General features: G+C 49.8%; 1 protein-coding gene across 1 annotated transcript; it reads left to right on the plus strand.

The window, feature by feature from the left end:
• The first annotated feature begins 5,373 nt into the window (after window positions 1-5,373).
• Window positions 5,374-12,170, plus strand: EVX2 (even-skipped homeobox 2). The gene is made up of 4 exons (XM_042446692.1): window positions 5,374-5,445; window positions 6,560-6,990; window positions 9,040-9,299; window positions 11,493-12,170. The coding sequence occupies exons 1-4, from the start codon at window positions 5,432-5,434 to the stop codon at window positions 12,168-12,170; spliced, it is 1,383 nt and encodes a 460-aa protein (XP_042302626.1). The 5' UTR covers window positions 5,374-5,431.
• Window positions 12,171-13,286: the final 1,116 nt, after the last annotated feature.

Here is a 13,286-nt window from a genome sequence, read left to right on the forward strand (position 1 = left end):
GGCAACCTCATGCTCCCAACTTCTTTCTTTCAGTTAGTCTCAAAGATGCTACACGAGCTCTCTAAGTACAAAATCCGAAGGTTGTCGGGAAAGTGTAAGCAAGTGCGTGAACCTTCCCCTGAACTCGCCTCCTGCAAAACCGGAGAGCCTTTCTTTGCGTGGCGTGGATGGAGGCCATCGTGGGCCGCCTTCCAGCCCTGAGCGAAACCCGAGAGAAGTGACCTTCTGGGTGACCCTTGCTGACCCTGGCGGTGAAACCAAGTTCATCCCTGGACCCGTCTGGCCTTGGAGGGTCTAGACAGATGCAAACACCGCCAGCCCCGCTTTATTTAAAACAAGAGGGTCTCCTCCTCCGTGGGGCCGGGGTTCGTGGGACGCCAGGTTTATTACCAGGAGCGAGGCCCCGCCGTTCACCTCAAAGGACCCACAGTAAAGCCGGGAAGCAAATATTGACTCAGCCTCCTTCTTCTAAGGAGGCACTTTGGGATCTTTAAAAGCTGGCGGGAGACTCCTTTGGAACCCTTTGGAATATGCGTCCCATTCAATGAAGTCGGAGGAGACCTTCTCCATTAAAAGCTCCCAACCGACTGGGATCGCCTAGTCTAGGGAAGGAGTTGTTTTGGGGGAGGATTTCAAAGCGTGGCTTCAGACGGTGGCAGCGACATGAAAAGTATGGGGGAACAACTGAGTAAACACTGCCCAGGCTACCACGCTCCTTTCTGCCAACATTCCTGCCCTTTCAAGCGTGCCTTAAGAAAACCCAAAACTTTACGCCGCCAGAAACAGTTTCCTAAATGAAGAGTGGTTCTAAAGAGCCCGAGAGCCAATTAATTTAGCTGTCTAGAAATATAAAATATCAAATAACGGCTTTATTAGCCGGACCTCTTCCCTCCTCCCCAGGAATGACTATAATTCAAACCCACTGCGGTCGCCGTCGTCAGCTAAATAACAGCCCTTTCGGGCCCGATGCTGCGCATTATTTGCTCAGGAGTAATCCCTGCATGCTCTGTAGGCTTTACTCCCAAGGAACAAGGGGTAGGATTCCAACCCTTGCTGTAGATAATTAAACTCGGGTTTGTTTTTATGGCGGGTACTAAACTTTCCCCTCTCTTCGGAAGGGAGTCACTCTCTGAAAGACTTCGCACATAAACCCAAACGTTGGCATTATTTAAAAGGTGTAAAATATAAAATGAAACCAATAAAGAGGGTGGTGGAGGGAAGTCGAAACGAACTTGCCAGTAACACCTGATGCCAGCCTTTATTTGGCTGCAAAGGAGTATTTTTCATTAACACATGCCTACACTCCTATATATATATATTATATATGTAAAAGCCCCAAAACCGGAAGGGAGCATTATGTTTCTGGATTCGAAATGAATTCTGGGTGAAGGTCTGTGCTTATAGGAGTGCATATGCCGAAGGGTGGTTACGTATCTTGGGTTTTTTGAGGATATGAAGGGGAAGTAGTCTAGATTGTGGGTGGAGGGGGGAGGGAAAAGATATCAAGCCTGGTGAGGTCTGAGAGAAACCAGGTGGGGGCGCCAAAGGACAGCAATAAAGCTTCCCGCAGACTTCCTCTTCCCCTGTTGTAAATCTTTCCCCTCTCCACCGGTTTGTGGCTATATACTTGGAGGAGAGGGGTATTATACATCACGGAGTCTCCCATGATTTCCCCTTGCTGGCTTAGCTGGGAGGATTAATACAGCTGCTTTTGAGAGTTTTTTAGGTTTGATTTTGGCTCTGCTTTACTGTCTGGGAGACAAGGTGACTCTTCTGCACAGCCCCACGACCTTCAGGCAGAAGTTTGGTGCCTTCCAAGTTGGGCGCCATCTTCCCAGAGCATCCCAGCAAAGATTGAGAGGATGATAAAGTCGAGTTGAGAGGATTATAAAGCGAGAGGGTGGGAGAGGAGACTTGAAAGAGACCGCTGTTCTATTTACAAGAGAGAGAGAGAGAGAGAATTCCGAGCTTGATTCTCTTCCTCCCTCTTTTCGTGATTCAAGCGGTCTAAAACACACTGCAGAAAGCATCCAGTTTGAGACCGCTTTAACTGCCTTGGCTTAGTGCTAGGGAATTCTGGAATCTGTAGTTTTATGATACATTTAGTCTTCTCTGTAAGAGAGCTCTGGTGTCACAGTAAACTACAGGCCCCAGGATTCTCTAGCATTGAGCCAGGGCACTTAAAGCGATCTCAGACTGGATTATTTCTGCAGTGTGTTTTAGACATTAGAGTTGGAAAATACCTCAAGGGGGCATCCAATCCAACCCTCCTCTGTCATGCAGAAAGACACAATCAAGACACCTCGGACATATGGTCATCCAGCCTCTGTTTAAGGACCTCCAAAGAAGGAGACGCTTGGACACTTGGGCATTTTGTCAATTAGCCGACAACAGGTTAATTTCTAACAATACTCCTCTGTGGGTGTGCGTATACACAAGAGGAAAGCTGGACAGCCAGGGAGATACTAGTGAAGCATTGATAAATTAAACGCTTCACGATATTAGGATATCGGGTTATGAAATGGCATTTTGGACAGCCGGCACTTTCCTGTTTCCAATTTCTTTGCTGCTTCCTTCCCTTCCTGTTGTAATCTCCCCCCAGCCTTCTGCCTGCTGTTACAGCGAAATTCACACTTGAGAGACCCGAAGGCCCTCCTTAACTGAAGCCTGGATTTTATGGAACGCAGAGCCTTACAGATCCTCTAAAGGGCGGTCCGAAAGAAAGTAAATAAGAATGCTTGGTTGCTTCCTAGTAATATATTCAGAATCACCCTGCTCTTAATATTCTGCAAAAATAAAATAAAAGAAACCCTCCAGAAAGCCCTAGATGCCTCTCTGTCTCTCTCTCACACAGAGCTCTCTCACTCTCCCACTCCACTCCCCCATTTCCCCAGTAATTCCTGAATAAACCCTTTTACATTCAGGAAAATTGGCTTCCACTTACACAGGAACAACACAATGGAGGGTCAACTTATAATAACAGTAAACATAATTAAAGTCAGTTGAAAGCCAGCCTGGTTTGAATGATTCTGGAGACCAGGGATTGAATTCTGGCTGAGCCATGTAAGCCCACTGGGTGATCTTAGGCAAGTCACACTCACTGTCTTAGACTTAAAGGATGGCAATGGCAAACCTCTCTGAAGGAAATGGCTAAGAAAACCCCAGGATAAGTTCGCCTTAGAGTCGCCATAAGTCAGAAACGATTTGAAAGCACACAACAAAGTCAGTGATGCTTTATCCAAAAGACTATTGGCAGCTTTTCAAGGATACTGGGGTGAGTTTGTGCACCAATTTTGAAATGACTCCATGGCGGGACAGGTGAGCCTCTCCGTCTCAGCCCTTTTCTTCTATTCTGCCTAAACAATGCGCCCAGATCTCCCCAAAACACAGGCCTCTGTGGCACCTTTAAAGACCAAGAAGCCTCCCTTGGGATAAGTGTCCGTGGACCCCAGTCTTCTCCATCAGTGGAGAGACAGGCTCAATACTCATTTTTGCTGCTGCAGTTGACTTAAAAGCCCCAGCCCAGCCCCAAGCTTTCACCAGGGAAATTTTTTAGATTTTAGGGAATGCTCTAGTCCAAACTATTCAAGCCCTATTGTTTTCATCGATTTAGAGTCAAGCTACGTTATTTCCCTTGGCCTCACTGAAATCAACTAAATTCGAAAGTGCTACCTGGGATCAGGCCCTCAAGATACAAACACAAGATTAGTGTGACAGGAAAGGCTTTATTTGGAAGTCAGTCTCCTCCCACTACCCTCCTCTGAAGAAACTTGCCAAGAAAACTCCACAAAAGATTCGCATTACGGTCGCCATAAGTCTGAAACGACTTGAAGGCACACAACGGATCAGAACACACTGCAGAAATAGCCCAGTTTCAGACCGCTTTAACTGTCTTGGCTCAGTGCTAGGGAATTCTGGGAGCTGTAGTTTGTTGTGGCACCAGAGCTCTCTGGTAAAGAAGGCTAAGTGTCTCATAGAACTACAGTTCCCAGAATTCTCTAGTATTGAGCCAGGGCAGTTAAAGCGGTCTCAAACTGGATTATTTTTGCAGTGTGTTTTGGCACAGCGAAACAACAGCAGCCTTTTCATATCTGATTCTGTCTGAAGGAAGAGTCGGTGTGTGTTTGTGTGTGCGTCTACAGCTGGGATGCCGACACCGAAGAAACACTCTGACACATTTCTGTTTCCTCTCCCAGTCTTGCTTAGGCCAGACCCACTGAAAGCGATGGGGCAAGTTAGTCAGGAAACAGATCGCGTTCAATGGGGTCTGGATCTAAGCGCCTTGAGTTTTGGATCCAACCTCTCCACTTTAGAGGCCTCAAAGAGGAATCATAGAATTGGAACCCCCTTTCTGCCATGGAGGAACTCACACTCAAAGCACCCCTGACAAGACCTCCAAAAAGGGAGACTCCACCACTCTCCAACGGGAGTGAGTTCCGCTGTGGAACAGACCTTACTGTCAGGAAGTTCCTCCTAATGTTGAGGGAGAAGGAAGGGGACTCCTGAACCCAGGCCTGGGAGAAAAGGGAGAGGAGGGAGGCCCCCAGAGCTGTCCAAGAGGCGGAGGCACTGTTCCCAGGATGCTAATGACAGGCGCTTTATCTCCTGCGAAGCGATGGCCCTCGGCGTCATGATTGCAATCAAAGTTCCCACTGAGGAGAGAGTTTCCGATAGGAAGGAAGGAAGGCCGGCCAAGCGCTTTCCCTCCCTCGCCTCCCTCCGGCGCTGGGAGAGATTGGCTACTCCGAGAAGCATCTCGGAGGAGAGAAAGAAAGAGGGAGGGAGGGAGAGGAGAGGCAGATGAGCAAACTGAGAGCCAGGTAACTTTGCGGCCGGGAGTTGGGGGCGGAGTGGCAAAGGGGGTCAGAGGCTGTTGGGAAGTTGGAAGATGAGCAGGAGACCCCTGGCTTTCACGCTTTACCAAGAACCCCCATGCCTTTGAAACCTTGACATCGCAGCCTTTTAACCCCACCCCACCCCAAAAAAAAACAGGGAGGGAGGAAGGAAAGAAGGAGTCACAGGGCTTCGATTGAGGAAGGTGGATGAGATGGGAGAGAAATCTAGGTAGAGGGTGAATGGATAAATGAATGAATGAATGGAGGCCTTTCCCACTCCCTCCACTCCTCCTCCTCCTCCTCTCTGATGCTTTAAATCATGTCTTTAAGATTCCTTGGATTCTTTTTAAATTTTTTGGTGCTCAGTCAGTCCACCAAAGAGAGGGTTTTGAGCCAGAGGCGAAGGAAGCACTTGAGACGAGTTGCCTCCATAAACTGGATTCCAGAAAGGGGGGAAAAGCCTCCTTCCCTCCCTCCTTCCCTCTTTCCTTCCACCCCCCCTCCCCAAATTGGACGGTGGATGCGTTAAGGAAGTACACTGAAGCCCGCTAGGATTGCCAACCAGGGGTCCATGCACCGGCCGTGGGTCGCCTTAGATGCTCTTGGGCAGGTAGGTTTCTGCCCGGATGGTTTTGCACGTCTGAACAGGGGCTGCTTCGTGTAAGTGTCTGTCTGTCTGTCTGTCTGTCTGTCTGTCTTTCCATGCCGGTGTCCGTGTGTGTAAGGGACTTCCTTCAAGGGAAGCCCGGCTGTTTTCTTAAATAGGCAGGAAAGGTGATTAAAAGGCGGCCGAAATGCACAAGGGGCGGAGGGGAGACATGAGTGGATTTCTCTGCTTTCCTCCGCCTTTGCTTCTAGACGAAGATTTTCTCTTTTCTCTCTCTCTTTCTCTCTCTCAAACGCCTTCCTCGAAATCCAAAGCCACCCCTGTCATTGAGTCCTGGTGCTTCTGTCGGAGGACAAACGAGAAAGAAGCGGCATCGTTAGGAGCTTAAAAAGCTAAACACACACACATACACACACACAAACACACAAAGCAGAGAGAAAGAGGGTGGGAGAGGAGAGTGGAGGGTGGGGTGTGTGTAGAATCAGAGCATAATGATGCCCCTAAATGAAGGGGGAAATGTTGCTGGGCTCCTTTTATTAATCAGCCTGTCAATGCCGCCCCAGAGGCCAAACCCCAGAGCCATCCAGCCAAGAGCTGATCGAGCCCAGGACGCGCGCCCTCCTCTTCACTCTGCCTCTTCCCGCTTCCCTACCTGCTGGATCTATTTGTCTGCTCCGAAGCCGCTTTCATTACCCGCTGACAGGAGCCTCTATTTATTTGCTTATAAACCTGTTACAATAAATGATCATTCGGCCAGCGTCACTCGTCCCTTAACGACCAAGGAGCGCTCCTCTCTCTTTTTCTTCTTCCTTCCTTTCTTTTCCTGATGAATGAATGACATTTCGGGGCTAGGAAGGATGTATGGGTCACTTTGACCAGTCCTTCTCTTCTCATATATACATATATATATATATATATGCACGCCCGCATTTACGCCTCTCTCCAAAAGAGGTAATAATATTTAGAGACACTGGCAGAAGGGGCTGAATGCGAATTAGGTCTTGCGGCAGGAGGACTATTAGGAGGAGGAAGACCAGCCTTTTCCCCCCACCTCGCCCCTTCTTCATCCTCCTCTCTCTATATATTTATATATACATATATATTTTTTGTTCCCAAGGCGGGGGGAAGCTGAGATGATGGAAAGGATAAGAAAAGAGATGATCCTGATGGAGCGAGGCTTGCACAGCCCCGCGCCCGGCAAAAGGCTGGCCAACCTGTCCGACTCGGCAGGCAACGCGGTGCTGGAGGCCCTGGAAAACTCGCCCCACGGAGGCCGCCTCAGCCCCCGGCTCCACGCCTCGCTCGGAGACCTGCCTCCGACCAAAGGCAAGTTCGAGATCGACGCCCTCTTCGGCCTCCCGCACCCCAACAGCGACGGAGGAGGCGCCGATCTGGCCCCAGCCTCGGAAGGCAGGAAGAAGATGAGCCACTACGCCGAAGTAGTAGCTCCGGAGTCCGAGATGAACAGCGACGTGGAGGTGGGCTGCTCCGCGCTCCGCTCGCCCGCCGGCCTCGCTGCCTCCCAGCTGAAGGAGAACAACAACAAAGGTAACCTTGCCTCTTTCCCCCCCTCTCTAGCCCTCTACCTTCACCCCTCTATCCTGGGGACAAGGACTTGCACAGACATATATCTCTGGGACCCCCTTTTTATTGTTCTTGGGTGCCTTCAAGTCGTTTCTGACTTCTGGCGATTCTACCACGGGGTTTTCTGGGCAAGTGGTTTGCCTTTGCCATCCTCTGAGGCTGAGAGAGTGTGCCTTGTCCAAGGTTATAGAATCGTAGCGTTGGACCCAACCTCATTCGGCCATGCAGGAACTCACCATCAAAGCACCTCTGAAAATGCCAGCCACAGCATCAAGAACGAACTCTTCTAGAACATGGCCACATAGCCCAGAAAAACCCAGAAAAAAACTAATCGAAGCATACACACACACATACCGACAGAGAGCCATCTGTTTAAATAAAAAACTTCAAACAAGAAGACTCTACCACATTCCCAGGGAATATGTTCTACTGTGGAATAGCTTTTACTGTCAGGAAGTTTTTTCTAATGTTTAGGCCACTCAGTGGGTTTTTATACTTCGAACCCTGCTCTCCCAGAATCGTAGTCCAACTCTCAAACGACTCCGCCACGCTGGCCCAACCTTAAATGTGTTTTCCTTTGTCTTTTAATAAATAGGTTCTGTCCCCTACAGCCTACAATCTACACCAGCCAGAGTGTTTTAACCCACCGGGGTGGGTGGGGGATCTGGCCCTTGATGGATCGCATATAGTTGGCGGGATATCCAGTTGTGGAGGGCATCCCCAGTGAGGAAGGAGTGTGTTGAAACGGTACCCATTAGGAAGTGAATCGAAACAGTCAAGTGAATCTTTCCTTTTTGGGGAGGGGGGGCGTTTTCCCTCCTCGCTGTCCTGTTCCTGTAAGGAGGAAATACAACTCGGAACAGGATTGAGATAGTGTGTTGAACTGGTGTCCTACCTACTTACACACCACTTTCCCAGTTTCTGCGTGTATTTGGGCATCTCTCCTATTGGGATTTGTTTAGAGATCAAAGTGTCAACAACAGCGGGTTTGTTTGTTTGTTTTGACAGTCTCCTTCTAGGTCTCAGATCTAGGGTGGTGTCTCTTGCACAATTTTGGGACAACGAATTGATAACAGGGGGTTCCCAACTGGGTCCTTAAGGCATTGCCTTTATACGTCCTACAGTGCCCTGTTTCTATTAACTATGTCCGGTTGCGTCTTTCAACCTGGGCAAATATTTTGTCACACTTTCGGTTTTGATTTAAAAAAAACAACACAAGTATTTATTTATTTTTTAAATCCAAAAACAACTCTCTACGAATTTTGTGTTTCTTATTCCCTCTGGGACTCCTCCCTTTCCTGCCCTCGAACTTTGATGCTAGAAATAATGTTACCAGCGCCAGTCAAAGGTTTGCAGCAACTTTTGGAAAGAGTCCATGAGAACCAATTGGTGACCGATGCCGTTTTTTTAAAAAATCACAGTCTGTGCTTTTAAGGCTGCTGTGATTTTTACTTTTTCACCAAAGACAGAAGCACAGCAATTTACAATCCAAAACAGGCGCCTCTTTTCGTTTATCGCAGCAGTGTCGATGCCTATATATATACATATATATCAAACGCTGTGGAAGACTGTGGCTTGCAATTCCGTGCTGCTTTTTGTTTCGTTTGCTTAAAACCAAAACCATCCCTAACCTTCTTCTGTAATTGGTTACAGAGAACGAAATCTGTTGGTCATCGGTTTTATTTTTATCTTTTTAAGTAGACTCTTAATTTTCTCGGCCTGGTTGGGTTACCAAGTCTTAATGTTAAGAAAAGCGATGGAAAATAAACTATTATTATTATTATTATTATTATTATTATTATTATTATTATTATTATTAATAGGGCGGCCATTTGTATCCGTGACAGCGAGCATTAATTATTAGAGACAGTGTGTGTGTGTGTGTGTGTGTGTGTGTACAAGGCTAGGTGGCCAACTGTGCCAAAGCTTCTCCTGGAGAATAAATCTCTCTTTCTCTGTTTCTCTCTCGCTCAATCCTCCATCCTCCCGATTCCGTTGTGTTCCCCCCTCCAGGCTACTCCGAAAGCGGCTCGACCCCCAGCACCACCACTTCTTCCTCGGCCTCCTCGGGTTCCAGCCTGGGAGGCCTCCACGGCGGGAGCGCCCTGGGCACTGCCAACTCCAGCGCCGACCAAGTCCGCAGGTACCGCACCGCCTTCACCCGGGAGCAGATCGCCCGGCTGGAGAAGGAGTTCTACCGGGAGAACTATGTCTCCCGGCCCAGAAGGTGCGAGCTGGCCGCGGCGCTCAACCTCCCCGAGACCACCATCAAGGTATTCTGGCAAAGCAACCTGGGGGAAGGCTCCAAGAAGGAAGCAGGAGCAAAGGGTCTGCTAGGGAAGAAGGGAAGCTAGTAGTGGACTAATTTGGGGGATCGGCTCTGTCTTGTCCGGCCTTTCCTTCCAATCGAAGTCCGGCTCTCTCTGGGCCTTCCTGGCAGAGGAACCATCGGGCCTGACATCCCCCCGGTTTGTCAAGGCCAAAGATAACCTAATAAGACTCCAGGCAAATAAAGAGAGAAGCCAACTCTCCCAGGCAAATCGAGGGCTATTTTTAATCCAAGGATTGTGGGCTGGTTCCCGCTAGAAGACCATGCTTTCTTTTCTTTCTTTTCCTTTTCCACATTTTCCAAGAGGGATGCTTGGGAGTGAAAGAATGCCACTGGAAAACAAACCCACCCACTAAACCCTGGAAGCTTCAGCGAGTCCTTTGAGAAGGAAACGTGGCATTATTTCTCCCCCACGACGCCAATCTCTCTGTCTCTCTCTCTCTCTCTCTCTCTCTTTGCACCCGCTTAAAGAGGAGGGTTTTGTTTTGTTTTGTTTTTTGCATTCCCATCCTAGGATTGCCTCCTCGAAAATAAAGCCCATTGAATTCAACGGGGGGCTTATTTCCTGGTAAAAGGACACCGTGCCAGGAGGCCGCTTCGGTGGGAAATCCGGGGAGGGCGGGGTTGAAGGAAGGCAAGCCAGGCCTGAGTTGTTTTGTCGTCATAAAACGACGTTTTGGCCTTGAAGGTTATAAAACAACATTTACGTATAGATTCGGGGGAAATCTCCCCGCGAACGAGTTGTTTTGAATTATGGCCGTCCTGAGATAAATGAAAGGGAAAGAGAGAGAAACCGGGAGGAGGTTTCCATGTGAAGTGTATTGTTTTCCGGACTTAATATCTCCAGATTTAAAAATCCAAGGCCCACAGAGACTCATTGCCAGGCTGATATTTTTTTTTGCCGAAAATTTGGCGTTGATCTGGTCTGCGATTGATGCCATTTTCCGGTTTGTGTTGGGTTTAAAGCTTCATCGATCTCTTTCTTTCGCTGATCTCTTTCTTTCACACACACACACGCGCCCATTCATACCTACTTGTGTGTTTGTGTGTGTGTGTGAGTGCTCCTTTTAATTGCAAATCGTTACCCAACATTATTAGAAAACGAAATAAATTGAACTGTCATTATTTCAATGCGGAAGATTTTGCTTTTTGTTTTTTTAAACGGTTGTGTGTGTTTGTGACTGGAAGGGAGAGACACAACTTCTAGACTGGCAAATTATGTCCGAAAGCGGTGTCCTAATTTGAACCAGCGGTGTCCTCATCGTCAGGCCAAAAGCCTGGGGCGTGTGTTTGTTGTGTGTTGTGGGCCTTCAAATCGTTTCCGATTTATGGCGACCCTAAAGGTCAACCTCTCCTGAGTTTTTCTGGGCCAGATTTGTTCAGAGGAGGTTCTCCATAGCTTTCCTCTGAGGCTGAGAGAATGTGACTTACCTAAGGTCACCCAGTGGCCGAGCGGGGGCATTTAGTTAAGGACAGTAAGATCGCCAGGAAAGCAGTAAGCAGCCTTGTGGCTTTATATTGAATTCTTGGCCTTTGCTGAAGCCTGAGGTGGGGAGAATGCGTGGGTAGGAGGAGAAGAGCTGGGGGCCAAGGGGGCGCTGCCATCCAAGGCCCTGTCTGCCGAAGGTGACCAGAGGGGGGTCCTCCTTTTCTAGGACACGCCCTCCATTATTTCAACCTTCTCTCCAGGAGGAATGTCAAAACGTCCTTCTTTCTGAGCCTGATCCAGAGGCATGAAATGTATATTTCTATAAGTGTGTTGGAGTTTGTTTTTTTAATTGGGTCACGTCCTCCCTGTTTCCCATTTTGGGGTGCCTTCTCCTCTTTTGCGGTGAGGACACCCGGTCCCCCTGGAGCTGCCTGTCCGACCCCTGGGAGAGGGAGGCCCAAGATCTGCTGCAAACCCCCCCCCCCCCGTTTCTTCTTCTCCCATCTTCTTTGGGCCTGTGAGGGGTTTAAGCTTTTTCCTGGCTCATGTCTTCTATGTCCCTGGAATTGGGGGATGCCTCCCCCTCCTCTGTGATGGGGACATATCTAGAATAGGGGAAGGGGGCGAGAGGGCATGGGGGGGGGAAATCTACTTCCTGCTCCCAGTGCTCCTGCCTAACCCCCGCTCTCGGTCCCTCTTTTTCGCCAGGTGTGGTTCCAGAACCGGCGCATGAAGGACAAGCGGCAGCGCCTGGCTATGTCGTGGCCGCACCCGGCGGACCCCAGCTTCTACACCTACATGATGACCCACGCGGCGGCCACGGGGAGCCTGCCCTACCCCTTCCACTCCCACGTCCCCCTCCACTACTACCCCCACGTCGGGGTCACTGCCGCCGCAGCAGCCGCCGCCGCCTCCGGGGCCGCCGCCGCCGCCGCCTCCTCGCCCTTCGCCACCTCCATCCGCCCTCTGGACACCTTCCGCGCCCTCTCCCACCCCTACTCCCGCCCGGAGCTCCTCTGCAGCTTCAGGCACCCGGGCCTCTACCAGTCCCCCGCCGCCGCAGCAGCCGCCGCCGGCCTCAACAGCACCGCCGCCGCAGCTGCAGCCGCCGCCGCCGCCGCCTCCTCGGCCCCTCCGTCGGCCTCGGCCCCCTGTTCCTGCCTCAGCTGCCACAGCAGCCAGTCCGCGGCGGCGGCGGCGGCAGCGGCTGCAGCGCTGGGCTCCCGCGGCTCCTCGGCCTCGGACTTCCCCTGCAGCGGGGCGGCGGCCGGGGCGGCCTCGCAGCGGGCCTCCGAGAGCGGCTTCCTGCCTTACTCGGCCGCCGTCCTCAGCAAGACCGCCGTGCCCTCCCCGGACCAGCGGGAGGAGGCGCCCTTGACCAGATAACCAGCCCCCTCCCCCGGGCCCTAGGGGGCGCTGTGGGCACGGAGGGCGGGCGGGGCGGACGGGGGCCCTTTTTGTACCAGGGGGGGGGGGGGGGGGGGTTGGGAAAGGACCTACACTGGAAAGCTGGCAAAAAGTGTTCCCCATTATCTCCATCATGATGGTTGAGAAGTCATAGGAGGGCCCTACTTAAAGCTTGCCCAAAGTGTGTTCTTGTTGGGTTTTTGAAGAAGAAGGGTTCTCTCTCCATCATGATTACTGTGAATTCATAGGATGGCTCAGATGAAAGCTCACCGAAAGTCTGTTTTCTGGGTGTTTTTTTTTTTTTAAAGAAAAAGGGGTTCTCTCTCCATCGTGATGATTGTCAGTTCATAGGATGGCCCTGTTGAAAGTTTGCCAAAAGTGTGTTCTTGTTGGGCTTAAAAGGAAGAGGGCTTATCTCCACCAAAAGTGTGCTTTTATTGGGTTTTTTAAGGAAGAGGGGTTATCTCCATGATGGTTGCAAATCACAGGATGCCCCTGTTGAAACCTTGCCAAAAGTGTGCTTTTTGTTGGGTTTATAAGGAAGAGGGGTTATGTCCATGATGCTTGTGAATTCATAGGATGGTCCTCTTGAAAGCTTGCCTAAAGTGTGTTCTTGATGGGTGTTTAAGGGAGAGGGGTTTTCTTCATTACTGTTGTTAATTCATAGGAATGATGGGTTATCTCCACCATGGTTGTCATTCCTAAAATGACCATATTGAAAACTCACCGAAAGTGTGTTTTTGTTGGGTTTTTGAGGGAAAAGGGGTTCTCTCTCCATCATGATGATTGTGAATTCATAAGATGGCCCTGTTAAAAACTGAGAGGAAGTGTTTTTCTTTGTAATGTTTTCTTTAAAGGAGAGGGGTTATCTCCTTGATGACTATTAATTTGTAGGATGGCCCCATTGAAAGCTCAAAAAAGTGTGTTTTTGGTTAGTTTTTTTTAAAAAGAGGAGTTCTCTTCATCATGAGTGTGAATTCATAGGGTGGCCCTATTGAAATCTGGCAACTTGTTTGGTTTTTAAGGAAGACGGGGTTATCTCCATTATGACTGTCCATCATAGGATGGCCCTATTGAAAGCTCAGCCAAAAGTGT

The sequence above is a fragment of the Sceloporus undulatus genome, chromosome 1, assembly GCF_019175285.1.
Source record: "Sceloporus undulatus isolate JIND9_A2432 ecotype Alabama chromosome 1, SceUnd_v1.1, whole genome shotgun sequence".
In the NCBI taxonomy this organism is placed as follows: Eukaryota; Metazoa; Chordata; class Lepidosauria; order Squamata; family Phrynosomatidae; genus Sceloporus; species Sceloporus undulatus.

What these genes read in the sequence shown, in the direction of transcription:
- EVX2 (XM_042446692.1), top strand. An exon ending in GAAGGAGAACAACAACAAAG is followed by an intron (nt 6,991 to 9,039) that starts GTAACCTTGCCT and finishes TCCCCCCTCCAG; the next exon opens with GCTACTCCGAAAGCGGCTCG. An exon ending in TCCCCGAGACCACCATCAAG is followed by an intron (nt 9,300 to 11,492) that starts GTATTCTGGCAA and finishes CTTTTTCGCCAG; the next exon opens with GTGTGGTTCCAGAACCGGCG.